The sequence below is a fragment of the Acytostelium subglobosum genome (genome assembly GCF_000787575.1).
Source record: "Acytostelium subglobosum LB1 DNA, scaffold: scaffold5, whole genome shotgun sequence".
NCBI lineage: Eukaryota > Evosea > Eumycetozoa > Acytosteliales > Acytosteliaceae > Acytostelium > Acytostelium subglobosum.
The window spans coordinates 198,277-219,971 of record NW_012236527.1 but is presented as its reverse complement, the minus strand read 5'-3'; the positions used below and the strand labels follow the sequence as shown (position 1 = coordinate 219,971).

Sequence of the window (21,695 nt, the reverse complement as noted above, 5' to 3'; positions counted from 1 at the left end):
ATAATTAATTAACATAATTAATTAATATGATCGTGGATGATTATTTTATTGTCTTGCCATTGTGGGCGATGATGATGAGGCAAGCTCAGACTTGAGTGGACCGCTGACGATCAGTAATGAGTTGGCCAAGACCATTGCGATATTTACAGCGAGAAGGACAAAGGCATTGGCGCCAACGACCAGGTTGAGATAGCTGTGCACCAGTGGCACAGTCAGATAGATGATCAGAGAGAGCAGGGCCATCGATGGCGTCCTGAGGATCGACAGGAAGTCTGTGAGCATGTTGCTGCCGCTGTTGTTGCTGTTGTTGCCGCTCTTCTTTTGCTTGCGTGTCAGCGAGGCCACCACGTAGCAGATGGCCACCGAGTGAAGTGTCGCGACGTTGCTCTCGAATGAGTTGATCAGGTGCATGCTGTCAAACTCGAGTGGCATGGCGCCCCACAGCGAGTAGACACGAGGTAGTGCGTCGGCCAGTGCCCAACCCAGGCCGATGCCAAGGGCGCGCACATCCTTTGGTGCGTGCGACAGATGCAGCAAAACAAAGATTGCAAACAAGTCGACAACACCGTTGAACAGGCGAATAACCTCTTGATATACGCTATATATTGATGTATCAAACGATGGCAAGAATGTAGCGAGCAACATCATCTTTGCCAACTGCGTTACAAAATAGCCAGCAGCGCCAAACAGAACTGGTGAGAATGATTTGAACTCGCCACTAATGTTTGATTGATTGGATTGTTTGATTGATTGAGTGAGCATATGTGGAGAGGATGTCGTGGGAGATAGAGTCAGTATGTTGATTCCAAAGTAGCATCATAGTCTCGCTACTTCATCGAGTCATCATAGGGTAATTGACTTGTAACGCACATTCTAGTTGACTTGTAAGCAATGTATATTGGGGCATAGGTTATTCCTACGCAGCTCAAGAAGTGAAGTACTGTCATGACTATGTATATATGTATGTATGTAGAAGTATTGATTGAATGAATGAGTGAATCGTCCTTCAGAAGTGATGATGAAGCTCAAATAACTCGAATGAAGTGAATTTGAAAAAAAATGAACAAGTCGAATGACTTGTGTGAGGGCAAGAGTTCATCTTTAGATCTTTCAAAAAATTCATTCATTGGTTCAACTCAATTAACGAACAAGATAATGGCACGAACAAAGAATAAGGCTCGAAGGAGTGAAGGAAGGAAGAAGGATACGTCAAGGGAGAATTCAGAAGAGTTTGATGATATGAGGATACATATCATAATATCTGATGACGATGATGATAATGAAAATGAGAATGATAATGAAGATGACTCTCCCGCTGAAGATGAACCAGCCACATCGACCACAACTACATCTACATCATCTACATCATCTACATCCACATCGACAGCAACAACAACAACCACTACTGCTGCTACTACGACAGAGGCAGATATGACAGAGACAGTGGCTATGACTACCACTGAGACTACGACCGAACCAACAACAGAGTCTACGAAGGAGACTATGACAGAGACATCGAAAGAAACATTGACAATACCATCCTCCCCTTTAATGGCCACAACTGAACTTGCAACATCAACAACACCAACGATTCAACCATCGGCTCCAATAACGGCCCCAACAACACCAACAACATCTACAACATCAACTACGACGACGACCCCAACAAGTACAACACCGAATGAAGAACCTACACCACCTGCGACACAAACACCTCCTCCAATGGAAGTGATCAAACCTCCAAAGAGGAAATATACACCAAGGAAAAAGAAAGCAGCAGCGGTGCCACCGCCTGCCGCGTCAGTCCCAGCCACGCCAGAGACCGCAGGAGATACATCTCCAACCACAATGTCGATTGGTACAGGGTCGGTGGATACACCACCACCACCATCGCCATCTCAAACGTCAACCTCCTCAAGCAAAGCATACCTGGCGACACAGATCAGGAACTCCAGCGGACTGCCCGCCACCAACCTGACCAACTTCACACACAGAGGCCGCAAGAGAAAGAAGGACGACCAGGTCGTCGACACCGACGCCGACATACACCTGGAGCTCAAGAAGAATCGTGAGCGCGCCGAGCACCTGATCAAGAACCCCGACCTCCTGCTCGAGGCCGTCAAGAACATCATCTTCCAGTTCCAGCAGTCGCACGAGTTTAGCTTCTCGGCATTCAAGGACATTTGGAAGCGCGAGGCAGTCCTCAATGACTTCTTCCAGGTGCATCCCCACCAGCCCGACCTCATTCACATCCTCTACTATGGCGCCATTGGCTACACCATGGTCAACCAACCCGTCAACTGCAAGTCGGCCATCATCTACTGTCTCTATCTTCTATACACCTGCCAGATCGTCAGTCCACCAATTCCCATCGATATTACATTGAGTATGTTTGGAACAAGGCAGTTGATTGATTGATTGATGGATTGAGCGACTGACTCCCTCACTCACCTAACTTAGACATATGGGACGAGTTGATCGTTTACTTCAATTGCTTCAAACTGTATGAGTTGGCCGAGCCTTACCATGCATTCAAACAACTGCGCAATAAGAATGCCTTTCACTTCTCGGCCTCGCTTCATGCAATGGCCTCAACACCAGTGTTTAGAACAAACAGCACCAAGACCAGTGCACCAATCATACCTCGCGAACTAGTCGGAGTCAACACCCTAGGTGGTATAGATCTCACCGAACTAAACGATGTCCACAACTGTTATAATCAAATCAAGAGAGGAAACAATGTATGTTATAGCTGTGTGGACTGGAGTGGAGTGATTCCACTGGAATCATACTAATATTTATACTTGAGCAGAAGGTCATACCCAAGTCACTGGACATCACTAAAGGCGACTTTTACAATGAAGTGTTCAATCTGATGGAGGACAATACAGTGAGGAGAATGGAGAAGATGTTATACAATCGAATTCCTGGTCTACCTTGAGGAGGAGTCAAAGGTAGTAGAACTTATAAAATGTAAATGTTTAAAGATGACAGGTATCTCTTTTGAATCCAAACATGTACCATCCATCCATCACATCGGTCTGGCTATGTCAACAACATGTCGCCATTCAATACATTGACGTCATGGCATCAGTTGGATCGATGTTCATTCAATCAAAACGATGATCTTCTTGTCTTTGGGAGTGCAAACATACTTAAAGCCATCCAGTCCATGATCGATTATTTGGTGTTACCGACAGGCCTACCCATTGACAGTCGTCTTTAAATATAACTCAATCAAATCAATCAATCTATCGACTGGTCAGTCAGGCAGTCAACCACTCGTTGCTAGAGATCCCAACAACACTGGACGAGATAAGTTGGGGCTAGGTCTACCCTTACCCTACCCCGCCACCAACATCCGAGTGTGCAACGACTTTAAACTTCGTGTCAAGAAGTGGGAAGTTGACAAGCATCAACACAAGATAAACAACACATCCTGCAAAGTACTAGGATGAGGGACCGATGGACCATCACGAATAGATACCACCAACATACCATACCGTGACCATACCATGATGAATATGGCTAGCATCTTCCCGAGTAATATCTTGGCATATTTACTTACTTACTCACCAGGTGATTGATGATGACGATTAATGTGGTGGGCGGGGCCGCGACCATAGGAGATATTCACCAATGATATGATCACGTTTAACATAATGTGGACTGACTGCCCGAGTCTATGATTAGGTTGTCATTTGATTTTGATTGGATTGCATACACGGGTGGGTGCGACCCAGCTCGCTCGTGGACGCAGCGTCCGTCAGGTCGGCCCCGTTTATTATTTTGGGGGTTGAAGATCAGGAGTGAGCGCACTCACACACATCCAATCAATCAATCAATCACATTTACATTTACAAAACAATGTCCTCTCACTAAAGTCTACTTGGCTGCAAGCAAACCCAAATACCTTGGCCAACAGTGACATCACATACTACCCATCAAAGGCCTTGTAGCCTATGAATTACTGATGGATAAAGGAAAGAGGGGAGGTTATTGTCGTCCTTTCGCGACGTCGTTATGGGGTTGTGGGGTCGTGTTATGACCTAACCCCCGCTCGCCCGTCCACCCAAGAGGTTGGCACATTATCTCTCTCTCTCTGCTCACTCCGCGGTATGTCTGTCGACCGCGCGCGAGTAAATGTGTGGAATTGATGGTAGACATACCATCTGGTGGACAGACCGATTGCTTATAAAGGTGAGCATGCTCACCTCATCAAWTTCAGACATTCATTCTTCATACTTACACATAATACACATATATACAAACATGAGAACTAGCATTCTTCTTGTCAACATTGTCGTTTTGGCCTCCATGATGGTTGCCGCCCAAGCTGTCACTAGCTGCCAGGTATGTCGTCTTGCCCTCCCCCTCCCTGACCTTTCCCACATGTGCCCGCTCATTCTAACAATCAATCAATCAAATATTATTAGCTCATTAGATGTCGCGCTGGATATCACTGTGTCGATGACGCTGCTGGTCAGGGACACTGCATTGCTGACAACGTCGTCACATGCGCTATGATCAGATGTAAGTCTGGATACCACTGCGAGACCAACCCAATCACTGGCGCTGGCCACTGTGTCAGAGACACCGTTGTCACCTGTGCTCAGATTAGATGTATGGAGGGCTTCCACTGCGTCAACGACCCAATCACCGGAGCTGGTTCCTGTGTCTCCGACCTTACCTGCGCCAACACCAGATGTGCTCTCGGATACCACTGCGTTATGGAAGCTGAGGGACCAAACTGTGTCCCAGACGAGGTTGTCGTCACCTGCGCTCAGATCAGATGTATGGAGGGTTTCCACTGCGTGACTGACCCAGTCACCGGAGCTGGTTCCTGTGTCACCGACCTCACCTGCGCCAACAGCAGATGTGCCCTCGGATACCACTGCGTCATGGAGGCTGAGGGACCAAACTGTGTCCCAGACGAGGTTGTCATTTCCGACATCGCCGCCGCCACCACCACCGACTGCACCATGGTCCGCTGTAACGCCACCACACGTTGCGTCGAGACCCCAACCGGACCAATCTGCCTTAGCAACGACTACACCGACTGCACCATGGCCCGCTGCACCGCCACCACTCACTGCATCAACACCCCAACTGGTGCCCAGTGCGTCCCCAACACCCCAGTGACTGACTGCACCATGGTCCGCTGCAACGCCTCCACTCACTGCGAGGACACCCCAACCGGTGCCCACTGCGTCCCAAACGTTGTCTCTGACTGCACCACTGTCAAGTGTAACGCCACCATGCACTGCGAGGTTGGTCCAAACGGCGCTGGCTGTGTCCCAAACACCGTTCAAATCACTGACTGCACCATGGTCCGCTGCAACGCCTCCACTCACTGCGAGGACACCCCAACCGGTGCCCACTGCGTGCCAAACGTTGTCTCTGACTGCACTACCGTCAGATGTAACGCCACCATGCACTGCGAGGTCGGACCAAACGGCGCCGGCTGTGTCCCCAACACCCCAGTGACCGACTGCACCATGGTCCGCTGCAATGCCACCACTCACTGCGAGGATACCCCAACCGGAGCCCACTGCGTGCCCAACGTCTTCACCGACTGCACCATGGTCCGCTGCACTGCCGAGACCCACTGTCTCGAGACCCCAACCGGTCCAATCTGTGTCCCCAACGGAACCACCGACTGCACCATGGTTCGCTGCTCTGCCACCACTCACTGCATCAACACCCCAACCGGTGCCAGATGTGTCCCCAACTAAACTAAACTTAGCTAAGCTTAGCAACTTATAATTAATTAATATACATACTTGTCAATATTGACTTGACCATCCCTTATTTCTTTGTTCGCTCTGTTTGTGTAGAGTACAACTTGTAGTTTATTTAGTGGAAGTGAGTGAATGATAAGATCCGAGGGCAACCGACAAGAGGTAATAATAATGAATAGACCTCATTCCTTTATTCATTCATTCAGCTCATGGAGTTATAACTTCAAAGAGATAATTATAACCATCACTCAAGGTAGGTATATCATATCATATTCAATCGTGTTGTTGTTTATCTTTTAGAGTTTATGTTTAAATGAATGAATGAATGTATTATCACAACTGTCTATACACCAAAGTTGACCATGGTGGATAAAGATTGCATGCCTTGAAGAGACCGCAACAGATGATTAGGGGGATTCGTTCTTTGTGTTCCTCAAAAATGCTGCTTTGATGCTAAACCAAGCCACAGGGAATGAACACAGGCTTATTCGTTTTCGATCGTCGTCTGACTCGTTTCATAACCATGATTCGTCTTTTATGATTATGGTTTAGGACTTACTAATAGAGATCCGATATCCCATTGCCAAGTCCGCCAAAGAGTAGTCTTGATACCATTGTATCATCAACCTACTTATCCATCTTGTACAAGATCATCATTTCATTGATCCACCAATTCCTCATGATGACGTTGATCAAAAACATCAATCAATCAACCAATCCAATCAATCAAACATTATAAATATACATAGATACATAAGTTGAAGAGAAGAGTCAACATGTCCTCCATACCTCCAAACAATCCGATTACGAATAGTAACTTAAAGAGAAGGAATGTCTGGGTTGGTCTAGGAATCGTTGGCTTCATTGCATTGGCCTTTGCATACCCAATCTACTTTGTACAATCCAAACAAAAGCAGAAGAAGAACCCAGACGGTACACTTATAATGGGTAGGAACGCATCCATCAGAGGTACATTCCTCAACTCTGGTTCAAGAGTATGTACTATATTATGTTACAGTCGACCCAATCAATCAATCAGTTCGTGTACTGACTCCCTCACTCACTCACATTTAATCAATCATTAGGATATTGGAAGCAGTAAACAGCCTGTCTCTTCAAACAAAGACAACAACAATAGCGAATAAAGTAATAAACTGATGTACATACTATACTACCTCCTCCATCGATTGAATCTTGATCGATGGCTGGTGCTTGACAAAAACGAACGACACTTAGTCGGCATGTCTTTCATTATTCATTCATTCATGTTTCATTAACAGATAGACATATAGATACAAGGATCGAGACTCAATGTGGCATCGAACATTGCTCAACAAGTTACCAAACAATGTCCTCAGTCTGAGGCAGAGTACACGCTCATTACTTAGACCATCGACATCGACATCGACTCAGACTCAAACACAAACACAATCACTCTACCTTCAACATCAACAGAGTAGAGGCAACAACTGGTCATCGATACAATGGACAAGTTATAACATCAAACCTTCATTATTATGTACATTTACAACTCAATCAACATACAATCATTACAGTACACAACCTCCAAAAGACACCTATAGCATTACATTCTTAGACTCGACATATCATTACTTCAAACCAACACTCACATCTCAACTACAGACCAAGTTGTCAATGATGGCGAGACGATACGATGGCCTCAAGTCATTGATGGAGTCTGTATGTTTAACATCAAGTCGCCGATCATTCATCCCCGCGACTCAAGAGACTAACCTCCCTCCCTCAATCAATCAATCAATCATAGCAAACATTGTCACAGGATGATATTAAAACTACATCGAAGGAGATTGATGAACTCACTGAATCAGTACAATACTTCAAGTCTTATATTGAGTCTGTTGGCGAGCTACAGGAACTGAGCCAACTACTGGAGCTCGAGAGCAATGAGGAGACTCGAGCAATGATTGTCGCCGACTTGAAACAGATGGGCGAGGCACTGACCGAGTTGGAAAAGTCATTGATATACAGTCTGTTGCCATCGGACAAGGACGACGATGGCAATGCAATCATAGAGATACGCGCTGGCACTGGCGGTGGCGAGGCTCAACTTTTTGCACTGGAGATGTTCCAAATGTACGAAGGATACGCCAGCCAGAAGGGCTGGCGCTTCGAGTCGCTCGATGTGTCGGGCACAGATGTAGGTGGCGCACGCGAGTGCTCCGCATCGATCAGCGGCAAGGGAGTGTTTGGCTTCCTGAAGCACGAGTCTGGCGTGCATCGAGTACAGCGCATACCCGACACAGAGACACAAGGCAGGATTCACACGAGCACAGTGACAGTGGCCATCCTTCCCGAGCCCAAGGAGGTGGACATCAAGATCAACGACCGCGACCTCAAGATCGATGTGTACCGATCGTCGGGCAATGGTGGCCAGTCTGTCAACACGACAGACTCGGCCGTGCGCATCGTCCATTTGGCCACGGGCATCACCGTGTGCATGCAGGATGAGCGATCACAACTGCAGAACAGGACCAAGGCCATGAAGGTGCTGCGTGCGCGTCTCTACGAGAGAGAGCGCATCCGTTTGCAGACTGAGCGCTCCACCGACAGGAACTCACAGATTGGCAGCGGCATGAGATCCGAGCGAATTAGAACTTACAACTTCCCACAGGATCGTGTCACCGATCATCGCGTCAATGTTTCCACCAAAGAGATCGACTCTATAATGTCTGGCGAGACACTTGGTGATCTGATCGAAGATATTATGATACAATTCCAGCTGAAGGACCTGAATAAACTGGTTGGTGATGGTGCTGATCAATGATAAATTCAAGTAGTTTTCGTTTCCACCTTCAATCACATTAATCAATCATTATTAATTAATTAATTATTTATTATTTATTTAAATTATATCTATGATCGATCAGACGTATGAATTTTTAATTTTATTATTAATTTGTTGTCCAATAATATGGATTCCAAATGAGGACTCCTCGATTTCATCAAATTTCAAGTTCGTACAAATAATAACAAAAGTTAGAATAGATACATACTTCATTTAGCATGGATAGACTGCCACATCTATTGATCAAACAGATATTCCGTCATCTAAACGAATATGATGATCAGTCTGATGTGTTGGATATTGTTTGTTTGGGACTGACTTGCACACGTATGTTTGTGATAATGAGCAATCAGTTGCCAGACCTTCAGTTTAGAAAAGTTATTCATCTAGGTCGACGACCAGGTATCATTGTGCCCTCTACAAGATTAGACAACTCAATGATGAAGATCATTGAATCATGTAAGGGAGGCGAACTGATTCCATGCAAATGGCCTTCATCGATCAACACTTTGAAGATCAATTCGAAGAAACCTATGACACAGGGATACCTACCCTCATCATTGACAAAGCTGGTCATTGGAGAATATGATCATGAGCTCCAACCAGGCTCACTGCCACCATCAATCACAGAGTTGAAGGCCAAGAACTTCCGTCACAAACTTAAACCAGGTGTCTTGCCACCATCACTCACAACACTCACTCTGGGATCACCACCATATATGATTAGACCTCACATTCTACCATCATCTCTCATCACATTAACAATCAAGTCCATAGATGGATTCCGAAATTCCTCACCCTTTGCCTTGGGCTCACTTCCAGACTCACTCCAGACACTCATCCTCTCGGATGAATTCAATCAAAATTTGGTATCCAAAGATATTCTACCTGTGTCACTCACAGCGCTTCACTTTGGAGACCAATACTACTATCCACTCCCACCTGGCGTACTCCCTTCAACTCTCTTGATACTCAAGTTTAGTAAAGAAAGCGAATTCTACCATTCGCTGGACCCTGGATCATTGCCAAATTCGTTGCACACACTAAGACTAGGCAGTGGCTTCAATGATCCTCTAGTCCCTGGATCTCTACCAGACTCAATCACCAAGTTGACCTTTGGAGCGAATTTCAATCAAACAATACATGGCCGTCTCCCACTGTTCCTCACGACACTCAAGTTTGGAATCTCCTTTGACAAACCATTCACAAAAGGTTCCTTGCCCAGGATGCTTAGGTCATTACAATTGGGGTTTGATTATAAGAGTAACATATTTACGCCAGGTCTACTACCTTCATCTCTGGATACATTAGTGCTGAGGAGGGCACCATTCAAAAGATTGACAACGACTCAGATACCATTGTCTCTGACCAGGTTGGACTTTGGCGGACCTAAATTCAACATGCGATTCCGGAAGGCCATATTGCCAGAGACCCTCAAATGGTTGCGATTAGGTCGAGATTTCAACCATGAAATAAATCTCCCTCGTGGTCTAACTCATCTTACATTGAACTCAATGATACAGTTTAATAGATGTAGGACGATGTCCATCGAGGGACATCAACTTGAGGAGTTAAACATTGAGGAAACACAATTCCCTGGGATGTTCAAAGGTCCAAAGTCCAAGGACCCAATTTGGATCAATAATCTTCGATTGGTCACTCACTTCCCGGAATCGACTGTCATCAATGACATCGATTGGCATGGATCGTCTATCTCCAAATTCACAAACATCCTATTACAAAGAACCACTATTGCTTATGGTATTCAATCATACTTCAAATTGCGCAAGATAGATGATCAACACTGTATATGTGTCCTAGTTAAAGGAAACAAGATTACTCAATACCATACAATCAATATATTAGAACAATGTTGATTAATTGATAAACAATAGAAGTTTAAAATATTTGAGGGTATATCTGCAAGGGTATGTTTGGGGCAGTTATTAATTTTTTGATCAGCTGATCAGACATTTGATCACGTGATCAGATAATTAAAGAATAGTCATAATAGTCAATAGTTACATATACATCATCTAGCATGGATAGACTGCCACACCTACTGATCAAACAGATATTCGGTTATCTTAACGTACATGATGAGCAGTTTGACTTGTTGGATATAGTTTGTTTGGGACTGACGTGCACTCGTCTGTTTGTTATAATGAGCAATCAGTTGCCTTACCTTCAGTTCAACAATGACATACATTTAGGTCGAAAACCACGTGTCATTGTGCCCTCTACAAGACCATCCAACTCAATGACAGCACCTTGTAAACGAGGCGTACTGATTCCTTTCGAATGTCCTTCAATGATCAACACTTTGAAGATCAATTCGAAGAAACCAATGACACAGGGATACCTACCCTCATCAATTACCAAGCTGATCATTGGAAAGTATGATCATGCGCTTGAGCCAGGCTCACTGTCACCATCAATCACAGAGCTGAAGGCCAAGTACCTCAGTCACAAGCTCCAACCAGATGTCTTGCCGCCATCAATCACGACACTCACTCTGGGATCATGTCTGAAGAAGATCCAACCTCACACTCTACCATCATCACTCATCTCATTAACAATAGAGGCCACTACATTTGGTGACCCAGATGCCACACCCTTTGTCCCAGGCTCACTTCCAGACTCACTCCAGACACTCATCCTCTCCGATGACTTTAATCAAAGTTTGAAAGCAGGTATACTTCCAATGTCACTCACAGTCCTTCACTTTGGTGATCGATATAATCATCCACTTCCACCTGGCATCCTTCCATCTTCGCTCAAGATACTCAAGTTTATTGGCCTCTTCAATCAATCACTCGCCCCGGGATCGTTGCCCAGTTCATTGAACACACTTGAGCTGGGCAATTGTTTCAATCTACCACTGGTCCGGGGATCCATACCCGACTCACTCACCAAGTTGACCTTTGGAAATCTGTTCAATCACCCCATACCAGACCATGTCCTCCCATTATCCATCACGTCACTCAAATTCGGAAAATACTACCGCTGGTCATTCACCAAAGGTTCTTTGCCAAGCTTACTTAGGTCATTAACTTTAGGATACATTTACAGTAACATACTTGCACCTGGCTCACTGCCCACAACACTGGATACATTGATACTGAATAGTACTCCATTCGAATCATTGGCACCCATAAATGGTGGAGGGCCCTTGTCAGACATGTTGCCATCATCTCTTACCAAGCTGAGCTTTTGCAATAGTTTCAACATACCGCTCTACAAGGGTATACTGCCCGAGACGCTCAAATGGTTGCGATTAGGCCGAGGTTATTGTCAAGACTGCCATTCCACATACCTCCCTAGTGGACTCACTCATCTTACTTTACACACAATAGTACAGTTTAATAGATGTACTACGATGGGTGATAGATTAGAAGAACTAATCATTGAGGATACACTATTCACTGGATTCCAAGGACCTCAGCATAATGTACCCATCAAGAATCTACGATTGATATCCAACTATCCACTATCAAGTCTCGTAAATGATATGGATTTGCAATCTATGTCTAAAGTCACAAACATATACTTCAAGGGATCAACAACATCCAACGGGAATGGTAATGATTATGTACCACAACTTTACTACAAACTGCGCAAAGTCGATCAACAATATTGTATATGTATCCGTGTCCAAGGAAGCAAGAACATTCAATACCAAACCATCAATACATTCGAAGATGATTGATTGATCATTAATAATGTGCACTCTGAGGGTATGTCTGCGAGGGTATGTCTGTGAGGGCAAGGGCAAGGGTGAGGGTTGAGGTCAAAAGTTCAAAGGTTGAACAATGATGACCATTTGGCTTTGTACATAGATATATATAACAAGATATAAACAAACAAGAATGAGTAGTACAACCAATATATATTCACCGCCATTGTTAATGAGTACTACGGCAGAGAAACAACAGTTACTACATGTTAATGATGAAATAACACGTAGATTTAAGTCTGCCCTACCTTTAAAGTCATGCAAGATGACTAAACAGGAGGAAGAGGATGGTGTAAGAATAACACGCTTCGAGATCTTTAAGCTGCGCTCAAAGAAGATTGGTACCAATCTACCAGACGTCACTCTGTCTGAGCACGACTACACCACGCTGGACAAGCTATACGATCCAAAGTATGACTACTACGTCGTTGGAACTATCATACAGTCTGGTCATCCCAACAATGGACAGATGATACGCGCTGAGCTGGTGGTCGGTCAAGTGTCACTAAAGTACGGCTCGATCAAGTCGTGGTGCTACTTTGTGCACGCCAAGCCCATCAGTCATGGAAAGTACACATGGCTTCTACTTGATCGAGAGCAGCCTCATCCTCATTACAGAGTCATGTACGATCGCTACCAACCTCTGTTCCTGCTCACAATGTACACGACCCTCTTCTTCTCAAACTACACCGAGACCTCTATATACTACTACCCGGACAAGATCTACTCACATCTATCAAACTATGTATGTGTTCATGATTGTCAATCAATCAATCAATCACATCTCCATTCATTCATCGATGACTGACATCTTCATACCTTTAGTTGAAGCTGAACTTACCAACATATCGCGAAGGAGACCTCGAGAGATACTCTGAATATGTTGAACCCTTTGTTACAGACTTATCTGAATGGAAGGAAAAGGCAAAGAAACTGTTTAGAGATTATGTACGTACATAGCATGAATATGACTGATCAAGCAATCAATCAACTAACTCAATCATTTAGATCAATCCACGTTCAGAGTTGATGAACAAGTGTTACAATAGAGGTATTAACAATGCACTTGGAGTGAAGAAACAGGCAAATGCCAAGACAAAGAAAGAGATTGAAGAACCAGCGCCACTCACTCCAATTGGATACTCTGCCGAACAACTTAGTAAGCAATGGTCAAAGCATATGGATTTGGTAAAGTCGACAATCAATGAAACCAGTATGTCTCGAATCCCCATCAATCAATCAAAGTATTACCATAACTAACACTTGAGTGTCTACACTGGCTACGGCTACAAAGGATTCACACAATCGATAGACATAAAGGACTTGTCAGGAATGGTGGAATACTATACATATGATAGAGCGAGATCAAGGGTATTCTCTCAGGCCAAGTTTCAATTGGAGAACAGCAACAACAACATTGTTTCATCGCCAGCAGTCTCTTTCGAATTCAATGATGTGGATGAACGCAAGTTCCATCAAGACGTGTTACCATTCCTCGAGTGCAAGATCTGTGGCGGTGCAATCCAGTTGCAAGGCGCACATATCAATGATCCAAAGATCGTCTCGAACACATTGTCAATCGAATCTTACAAGAAGTTCATACTGCATTTGGAGAAACATCGATTCGAGATACGCAATCAATCACTCGACTCCAATGACATTGTCAAATTGGAGACAACGGCAATGCTCAATCAACATCGTGTGAGATCAATGGTTGAACGATTACATGAGATGGTCGAGCAAGAAGCAATCAAGTCCAACAACAACAAGAAGAGTGATGACAACAAGTTGGTCATAAACTGGCCAAAGCAACCTGGCAGTCGACTCAAACGAAAGAACATAGACTAAGTAGATCAACACAATATAGAAAAGGCACGACATTCATTCGTCGATGCATATGTACAATCAATCCATCCAAATTTATTGTCAATACCATATGGTTCTATCTGATCACATACTGGCACCTTGCATTATTGGAGATACATGGATTGGTGACTGTGTTGGATAATGATCAAGTGCGCTATCCACAACGAAGCTTGGAAGGTATGCAGCCAATTGGTTAAAATGTTGATGTTGTTGATGTTGCAGTTGTTGTTGTTGATGTTGATGTTGTTGTTGTTGTTGATAATGGTGCTGTTGGTGGTCTAAGACTGGTGCAGAGGTGTGGTATGAAGGTACCCAATAGTCTGTGTTGATGTCAACTGGTTGATGATGAGACTGGTCAATGAGCTCGCACATCTGGTTGGTCTGTTGATGCATATGGGAGGAGTAGTCCTGGTCACCGGAGATGTTGTTGTATCCTTGTTTGCTGACCATATGGATGTTGGAGTCTGAATAGCTCAAGTGATCATGGTGGACCATTGGAGGAAGGTTCTGTTGTTGCTGATCGGAGATATATGATTGATGATGCTCATTCTCATTGATCGGTCCACCAGAGAATGGCATTGAGTTGTAGTGATAGCCAACTTCATTTCCACCACCACCACTGAGATCAACTATGTTGGAATGATACTTGTTTGATGGTGTCTGTGTAGTATCGGGATGGTAGATGATGTTTGGCACAGATTGAGAGATTGCGCACCTTGGATCGTAGTCCGAACTAGTGGAACAGCTCGAGTTAAGGTTGGCAAACTCTGTGGAGGCATACACCAGTTCGTTCAAGTTGGACGACATCAATGTTGGACTGAGCAGTATGCTTGGAAGCTTCCTCCTCTGAGTGTAGTCATCAGATGCATTGAGTGGAGTATATTGAGGGACATGTTGCGGCTGTCTGTTGGGGTTGTTGAAGGGATCTTTGAATGATGGCCTCGAAGGAGTGGATGTAAACGGATCAATAGAGTTGGTATCATTGGCGCTGTTGACATTGTTGTTGGAATGGTTGTACTGATGGAATGTATGGGTCTTGGAGCTCTTCTTCTTGGCCTTCTTGGTCGCTGACTGTCCTTGCTTGGTATCCGAGAGGGAAGATGAGGACGGAGGATGGATGAGGGTCGTGGAAGCCAGAGGATTGGGATATGACGTATCATCAACAACTTGGTAGCTCTGATTGAATTCACCTTCAGAGTTCAAGTAGGACATTGATGGTATATGCATAGATGTGAACATTGTATTGTTCTCGGTGATGCTCTCATTGACAAAGTTGGTCTTTGGATGTTGTTGTGCACTTGATGACTGCGACTTCTGGAGCATTGCAAAGTTCCTCAATCTATGCTTCTCAACCTTTAGCTTCTTGGCGAATGATAGGCCACATGCATTACACAACCTATGTAAATATATGAGTTAGAATATTACTTCGGTAAATATTTGTTTGAGTGGATACATACGTGGCAGGACCATCCGGACCCTTCCTCCATTCAGGTGTCTTCCTCGTCTTGCACTTGTAGCAATATAGGGTATCTTTGCTAAGATTGGCACTCCTCCTTCGATGTGTCTTGGTCAAACAAGTGTATTAATATTAATATTAATATCTGGAAATAAATTAAATAATAAATAATAAATATTATTACCTTATTCAATGGTATATTCTCTAGGATGGTACTTAGTGAGCCATTGGATTGTACAGTGACTGGCACCAATACATCTTGGAATGGTTTATCACCGGATACAGAGGTAGCTGATATTATACCTGTTGACATGTTGGTCGGTTCATCATATTGATGTTGGTGGTCATGACCATGACCATGTCCATGTCCATGACCTTGATGAAGTACATGGTGTTGTCCAAGATGATGTGATTGATATCTTGGTGACCTTATGTTAACATCCATATCTTGAATATTGATTGGTGAACTATCATAACTATCTCGAAGAGAATGGGCGTATGAATGCTGATGTTGATGTTGATGTTGTTGTTGTTCAGTTGAGGAGACATATTCCAACATTTGCATTGGTGTTGTGGCTGCTACTGCCTCAGCAGAGGAAGCATATGTTGCTAGTAGTAAAGAGTGGTGACCATTGTCTTTGTGTTCATATTGGTGCATCGTTCTCCCTTTGTCATACATATTAATTGGATGTATTCATAAGTACTCCTCTATTATTATTTGTTTGATTGATTGATTGACTTTGGCTGAGTGTTGTAACATAAACATACACATACACATAAATAATAACAGGTAATAACAATAGAGATAACAAGGAGAGTCGTGTCAATGAAGAGGAATGTTCATTCTATGCTCCAAGCCATTCACTTCCAACATGCATGTCATAAACATGTATGATGAGTGAGTGAGTGAGTGAGGGATGGTGATGACCAATATATTAAAGTTGTCCAATACCTAACCAAACCTAACTAACTAACAAACTAACACTATAAGGTCAGGTAATGACAATGACAATGACAATGATAATGACGGGCGAGGAAGTAGTTGGTTAGTTAGTCAGACTGTCATATGACTAATTATAAGTCGAAGGAAATTACGTCCGTCCCAAGTCATAATGTTTGTGTGTGAGGGGGATATGAAGGACCGGACCATGCCCTGAAAGGGAAACACTACCTTTACAAGAACGTATCTACACACACATTATACATAGATACACAAAGATACACATACACACATTCATTGACATACACACACACAATGTTAACACTCGTGTATTAACTTCTTCTTCTCACTCCCACAACACTGAGATCCAATTGAAATTGGGTCCCACCACCTTGATTTTCTTACTTGCAAGAGACCTGATGGTGCACTTTCAAGACCTCAAAGTCCCAATTGTTAAAGGTTCAATCACTTTGTTATTATCTGTTCTGTAATATATATATAAATACATTATAGAAATACACATACATAGATAGACTTGAGAAATATTTGATATATTATATATACATTCATAGATACATAAATATATAATGGCCTCAGCTAGATATACAAAGAGATTGCAAAAGGAGTTATTAGATCTTCAGACAAATCCTCCAGGCGGAATAAGCGTAGAGGAAGCAAACAACTTTGAACGATGGGTCATCAATATACTTGGTTCACCAGGTACTATCTATAGTGGCGAGGTCTTTAGACTACAGTTTAGATTCAACTCTAGCTATCCACTCGAGTCACCAGAGGTCGTGTTCATAGGTTTGGCACCAGTACATCCTCATATATATAGCAATGGTCACATATGTTTATCAATTCGTATGTTTAAGTTGTTCCCCTTTCAACAAAGAATCTTCGTGTCCACATGTGTACTAACACCCAATCATTCGATTCGAATACATATACCAGTGTATGATAGCTGGAGTCCAGCTCTGACAGTTTCATCAGTTTGTTTAAGTATACTTAGTATGCTAAGCAGTTGCACAGAGAAGACTCGTCCTCATGACGATGCTGGCTACGTTTCGAAAACAATAGGAAAGAGTCCAAAGAACACAAGGTATCTATCAGCCGGTCATGAATGTCAACCAAAGATCCTCAACAACTAACGTTACAATCTCATAATCAGATGGATGTTTCATGATGATACAGTCTAGATCATTCAGGACGTTGTTTATTTAGAACCTTTGCGCTACAGATATCAACCAAGATCACTTAACCTTACCATTACCCTTTCCCTTATCCTTCTATGTTATTTATACTATGGACATAAATAAACCACTTGTACAATCTAGGATTAAACAGCAAGAGCAGCAGCAGCAGCAGCAGCACAGGAGAATCAACAACAGCATAAGGATCGAACAAGCGCGAAGATTGATGTATATTGTTTATTGAACAAGTGATCTTGATACAAAGATCTGTATCAAGTCAACAGCCTCTCGAAGATAGAGCAGTGTATCGGATGCTTCAGACACTAGCAATAGTCCTGCGATCTTATAGTTGATATAGTCCAATGATAGCTTCTTGTTGGCGTAGGGATCCACTCCTACAATGGACGATCCATTTGCAGTAGAGGCAACAGCGAGTTCAATATCCATTGCATCATCTACAGCTGATACATCGATTGATTGATTGTGAAGTCCTTGTCGATAGCCCATCTCGATGAACTCTTGAAGGATGGTCAAGCACATTTTTCGAATGGATGAGTTGGGCGATGTCAGTCCCTCGACAATGGAGCCCAGTCGACTCTTGACAAAGTTGTTGATCTTGACACCAATGGATGGGTCGGCGTTGTCCTGATGCTCCATTGAGCTTGCCAATAGTTGGAACTGTAGTAGCTGGGTTGATTCTGGATACAGGTGGATTGCGTCCACTGCCAATGCCACAACATCCTCTGCCACACTCGTTAAACCTGTCAGTTTCTGTAGTAGTATCAACAGATTGCAGTTAATGTTGCCAGTGTTCTGTCGTGGTTGTGATGATGATAATGATGGTGCAGGTGTCTGTTGCTGGAGAAGCACTTGTGTGAGGTTGCCACTTGGCATGCGCATTGGTGGCGCTCCTGATGTTGAAGCAGTTTGTCCCGCACTAATGGACACATTTTGTATCTTGTTAAACAGTGAGGTGCGTATCATCTTGATCACTCGCTCAATGTGTTGCATGTTTGATCGTAGTGTCTCCTCAATGAGCACGATACTGTTGTTGCAGTTGATGTCTGTGTCATTCTGATTGGTAGTCAACTGAAGGAAGAGTGACTCTAGCGTTGCCAGAGGATCGATGGCATGCTCAGAGAGCAACAGACGCAGCAGGTGAAGTGCAGTGTCTGATGTGATAGGGTCCAACAATGTTTTGTACAACAGTTCAATGCGAGTGGATGATGTCTCCCAATATGATAGCTTTCGACCAATGTGATTGGCACCAAACTGAACGAGGTAGAACATCTGAATGGATAGTGTCTTGCTGTGGTAGTCTGATGTCGACAGCAACACCAATAGTCGATCCAAAATCGAACTGTTGTCAATCATTGTCTCGATGATGAAATGATACAGAGAGTCGCCTGCACATCCATCCTTGCCCGTGGCCTGTTGTTGTTGTAGTTTGTTGACCAACATATGTTGAAGGAATATGACTGATGATGCGGGCATGAGTAGTGAGGACAGTGAGGCAGTAGCGTCGACACCAGTTGGATTTGAGGCCGAGAACATCTGATCGAGTACCAGGGTTGTAATAAGGAGTTCGACAAAGCTGTTCTTGATCGTGGACAGTACCAGCTTGTAGTTTTTAAAGCGCGTCAAGACAAACTGAAGATACTCGAGAAGTATGTTGTCTGTGTTCGTGGCAAGCCCCTCGACTTGTACTTGATCCAGTGACACAGTGCCAGCATTACAAACAATGTTGAACAGGATGGGCACGAGTTGCTTGAATACGACCATTGTGTTGTTGGTCAGTTTGTTTGGCTGCAGCTCCAGGTGTCGGAGGAAGTTGAACAGGAACCGATTGACACTGTCGCGCAGATCCTGTGGCATTGTGTTGTAATAAAGCAACAGCTGTCTCACTTTCCAATAATGATATGTTACATCCTTTGATTGAAGCAATGACTCACGCCAATGACGATCCAACAATTGTTGCACCTTTGTCTGTGTGTCCGAGCTGAATGTCTCGAGTGTCTGTATCAGGTTCTCCAGAATACTCAGTCCTTCAATCAGCTGACTGGTTGAGAAGTGACCGTTCAGGCCATATCCATTATCCCTTCCAAACAACAGTACTCTTAGCTTGTCATCATTGATTATAAGTGTGAGTAGACGTTCGGCGTATGGTTGGGCTGGGGTGGTATCGGCATCGGCGCCAATATAATGGTATATCGCAGGCAAGAAGTGATTCTGAAGAAGTATTACAATGCTTGAGTGATCATTAGATGATGTCGGTCCATCTAGTAGTTCCAACATTGATTTGATTAACTTGATGATCTGATAAGATGTTTGAGTTAGTGAACTGTTGACCTGGCTAAGCTTCAACTAGCGACATACCTGTGTCAACATGTTGCTCTCGATCATATGTTGGACGAATCGTTGTGATTGAGTTGTTTTGTTGATGACGAGGAAGTAGTAACGAAGTAGATGGGCGTAGTCTGTACTCAGGTGTTCGGTCTGAGTGGACACGATCACGGGTATCAGTGTCTGGATCAATGGGTTCAGCTTCTTCTTCTTTGCACCATCTTGATGATGGTGATGGCCGTGATGATGTTTGTGTTGATGTTGTCCAGATTGTATTGATGGGAAGAGTGATACTAGATGTCCTCTAACAATGGCATCGATGTCAGGTGTTTTCTGATTGTCCTTGCTGGCCAATGCTGCAAAGGTTGTTGGAGTGTATATCAGTCGCTGGAAGTACTCCTCGACAATGAGGTCGCCCTGCGCGCACTGTTTGAGTAGACTGGTGATCCATCGACTCAGATGGAATGTTGATGAAGTGATAAAGTGTGTAATGTTGGAGCTGGTCAAGTCTGACAAGATCTGCTCCTTGATCTGTAACCTTGTTGGTGGCACACTCTTTGTCTCCTGTACAGTTTGTTGTTGTTGTTGCTGTTGGTGTTGTTGATATTGTTGATGTTTGCCACCTCTTCCCTTCTTATCATATCCATACTTCTTCTTGTTGTTGTTGTTGTAAAGTTGTTGTTGTTGTTGTTGTTGTTGTTGTGATTGATTTGATTGATCATTGAATGTTATATTGATCGTCTCTCTAAATAGTAGTTTGAATGCATAGAATGGTGCTGCCTTGGCTTGATACTGAAGTGTGCCAGATTGGATCATATGAGCGAGTGTCTTGATCACAGTGCCAATGTACTCGGGTCTTTGAATTATGAATGATGTAAGAACTAAGTCCAATATTGTCGGTGTGCTACCTTGTCCATATGATGATCTAATAATCGATGTCAACTCCTCTTTAAACGTTCTAGTCTGTGATGTTTGGTTGGCACAACGCAACCAATACTGTACAATATGATCGACCTGATCAACATATACTACAACATCAACTGATCTATCTATCTCTCTACGTAAAGTATCATTCAAATATGATAATATATTATTATTGTTGTTATTGTTGTTGTTGTTTGATGAAGGTACATCTGTATCTGTATCTGTATCTCCTTGCTCCATCTTCTTTCTCTTTAGAGGTCTGTTATCATCTGTGTTTGTATTGGGTGAGGATGTAGCACTGACATCAAGTGCTGTTGAAGTTGAAGTTGTACTAGACGACATAATAAGAGAGATGAAGTATAATAATGGATGATAAAGTCAATCAATCAAACTTGAAGACCCCCTTTATGTTTATCAAACTTTGAAGATCACTCTCTGGCTACACTTCACTCTCATGCATACAAATAATTGATTACGTCTAAATTGTACATTGAGTCAGTTGGTAAACTGAACTCAAATATACAGGTGAAGGTTTATTGATTGATTGATTGGGTGGTCGTTTGAGCGACTAGGTGAAGGTGGCCTGACTGGTTTCACGAACTAACAAACAAGTTGTTTAGATCTCGCGAACCAAGTGTGAGTGCCATGGGCACCATCTGTTGCCTGGGA

General features: G+C 43.5%; 12 protein-coding genes across 12 annotated transcripts; 8 read left to right on the top strand and 4 right to left on the bottom strand.

Moving 5' to 3' along the window:
• Positions 1–45: 45 nt before the first annotated feature.
• On the bottom strand, positions 46–947 carry SAMD00019534_028580 (hypothetical protein; the record flags this gene model as incomplete). Its single annotated transcript, XM_012900991.1, has 2 exons — positions 46–718; positions 871–947. 2 exons carry the CDS (start codon positions 945–947, stop codon positions 46–48), a joined length of 750 nt encoding a protein of 249 aa, XP_012756445.1.
• A 292-nt stretch (positions 948–1,239) lies between these two features.
• SAMD00019534_028570 (hypothetical protein) lies at positions 1,240–2,941 on the top strand (the record flags this gene model as incomplete). Its single annotated transcript, XM_012900990.1, has 3 exons — positions 1,240–2,386; positions 2,461–2,741; positions 2,813–2,941. The coding sequence occupies 3 exons, from the start codon at positions 1,240–1,242 to the stop codon at positions 2,939–2,941; spliced, it is 1,557 nt and encodes a 518-aa protein (XP_012756444.1).
• Positions 2,942–4,272: 1,331 nt separating this feature from the next.
• Positions 4,273–5,735, top strand: SAMD00019534_028560 (hypothetical protein; the record flags this gene model as incomplete). The annotated part of the gene is made up of 2 exons (XM_012900989.1): positions 4,273–4,353; positions 4,437–5,735. The coding sequence occupies 2 exons, from the start codon at positions 4,273–4,275 to the stop codon at positions 5,733–5,735; spliced, it is 1,380 nt and encodes a 459-aa protein (XP_012756443.1).
• Positions 5,736–6,517: 782 nt separating this feature from the next.
• On the top strand, positions 6,518–6,886 carry SAMD00019534_028550 (hypothetical protein; the record flags this gene model as incomplete). The annotated part of the gene is made up of 2 exons (XM_012900988.1): positions 6,518–6,736; positions 6,827–6,886. The coding sequence occupies 2 exons, from the start codon at positions 6,518–6,520 to the stop codon at positions 6,884–6,886; spliced, it is 279 nt and encodes a 92-aa protein (XP_012756442.1).
• Positions 6,887–7,397: 511 nt separating this feature from the next.
• SAMD00019534_028540 (hypothetical protein) lies at positions 7,398–8,547 on the top strand (the record flags this gene model as incomplete). The annotated part of the gene is made up of 2 exons (XM_012900987.1): positions 7,398–7,442; positions 7,528–8,547. 2 exons carry the CDS (start codon positions 7,398–7,400, stop codon positions 8,545–8,547), a joined length of 1,065 nt encoding a protein of 354 aa, XP_012756441.1.
• A 509-nt stretch (positions 8,548–9,056) lies between these two features.
• Positions 9,057–10,424, top strand: SAMD00019534_028530 (hypothetical protein; the record flags this gene model as incomplete). The annotated part of the gene is made up of 1 exon (XM_012900986.1): positions 9,057–10,424. A coding segment is annotated over one exon (1,368 nt), but the record flags the coding sequence as incomplete, so codon positions are not given.
• A 491-nt stretch (positions 10,425–10,915) lies between these two features.
• Positions 10,916–12,277, top strand: SAMD00019534_028520 (hypothetical protein; the record flags this gene model as incomplete). The annotated part of the gene is made up of 2 exons (XM_012900985.1): positions 10,916–11,855; positions 11,925–12,277. 2 exons carry the CDS (start codon positions 10,916–10,918, stop codon positions 12,275–12,277), a joined length of 1,293 nt encoding a protein of 430 aa, XP_012756439.1.
• Positions 12,278–12,437: 160 nt separating this feature from the next.
• On the top strand, positions 12,438–14,149 carry SAMD00019534_028510 (hypothetical protein; the record flags this gene model as incomplete). The annotated part of the gene is made up of 4 exons (XM_012900984.1): positions 12,438–13,049; positions 13,130–13,252; positions 13,313–13,517; positions 13,599–14,149. Coding segments are annotated over 4 exons (1,491 nt in total), but the record flags the coding sequence as incomplete, so codon positions are not given.
• A 105-nt stretch (positions 14,150–14,254) lies between these two features.
• SAMD00019534_028500 (hypothetical protein) lies at positions 14,255–15,939 on the bottom strand (the record flags this gene model as incomplete). Its single annotated transcript, XM_012900983.1, has 3 exons — positions 14,255–15,566; positions 15,628–15,734; positions 15,811–15,939. 3 exons carry the CDS (start codon positions 15,937–15,939, stop codon positions 14,255–14,257), a joined length of 1,548 nt encoding a protein of 515 aa, XP_012756437.1.
• A 1,199-nt stretch (positions 15,940–17,138) lies between these two features.
• Positions 17,139–17,711, top strand: SAMD00019534_028490 (hypothetical protein; the record flags this gene model as incomplete). Its single annotated transcript, XM_012900982.1, has 1 exon — positions 17,139–17,711. A coding segment is annotated over one exon (573 nt), but the record flags the coding sequence as incomplete, so codon positions are not given.
• A 285-nt stretch (positions 17,712–17,996) lies between these two features.
• Positions 17,997–20,918, bottom strand: SAMD00019534_028480 (hypothetical protein; the record flags this gene model as incomplete). Its single annotated transcript, XM_012900981.1, has 2 exons — positions 17,997–20,075; positions 20,136–20,918. The coding sequence occupies 2 exons, from the start codon at positions 20,916–20,918 to the stop codon at positions 17,997–17,999; spliced, it is 2,862 nt and encodes a 953-aa protein (XP_012756435.1).
• A 727-nt stretch (positions 20,919–21,645) lies between these two features.
• SAMD00019534_028470 (hypothetical protein) lies at positions 21,646–21,689 on the bottom strand (the record flags this gene model as incomplete). Its single annotated transcript, XM_012900980.1, has 1 exon — positions 21,646–21,689. A coding segment is annotated over one exon (44 nt), but the record flags the coding sequence as incomplete, so codon positions are not given.
• Positions 21,690–21,695: the final 6 nt, after the last annotated feature.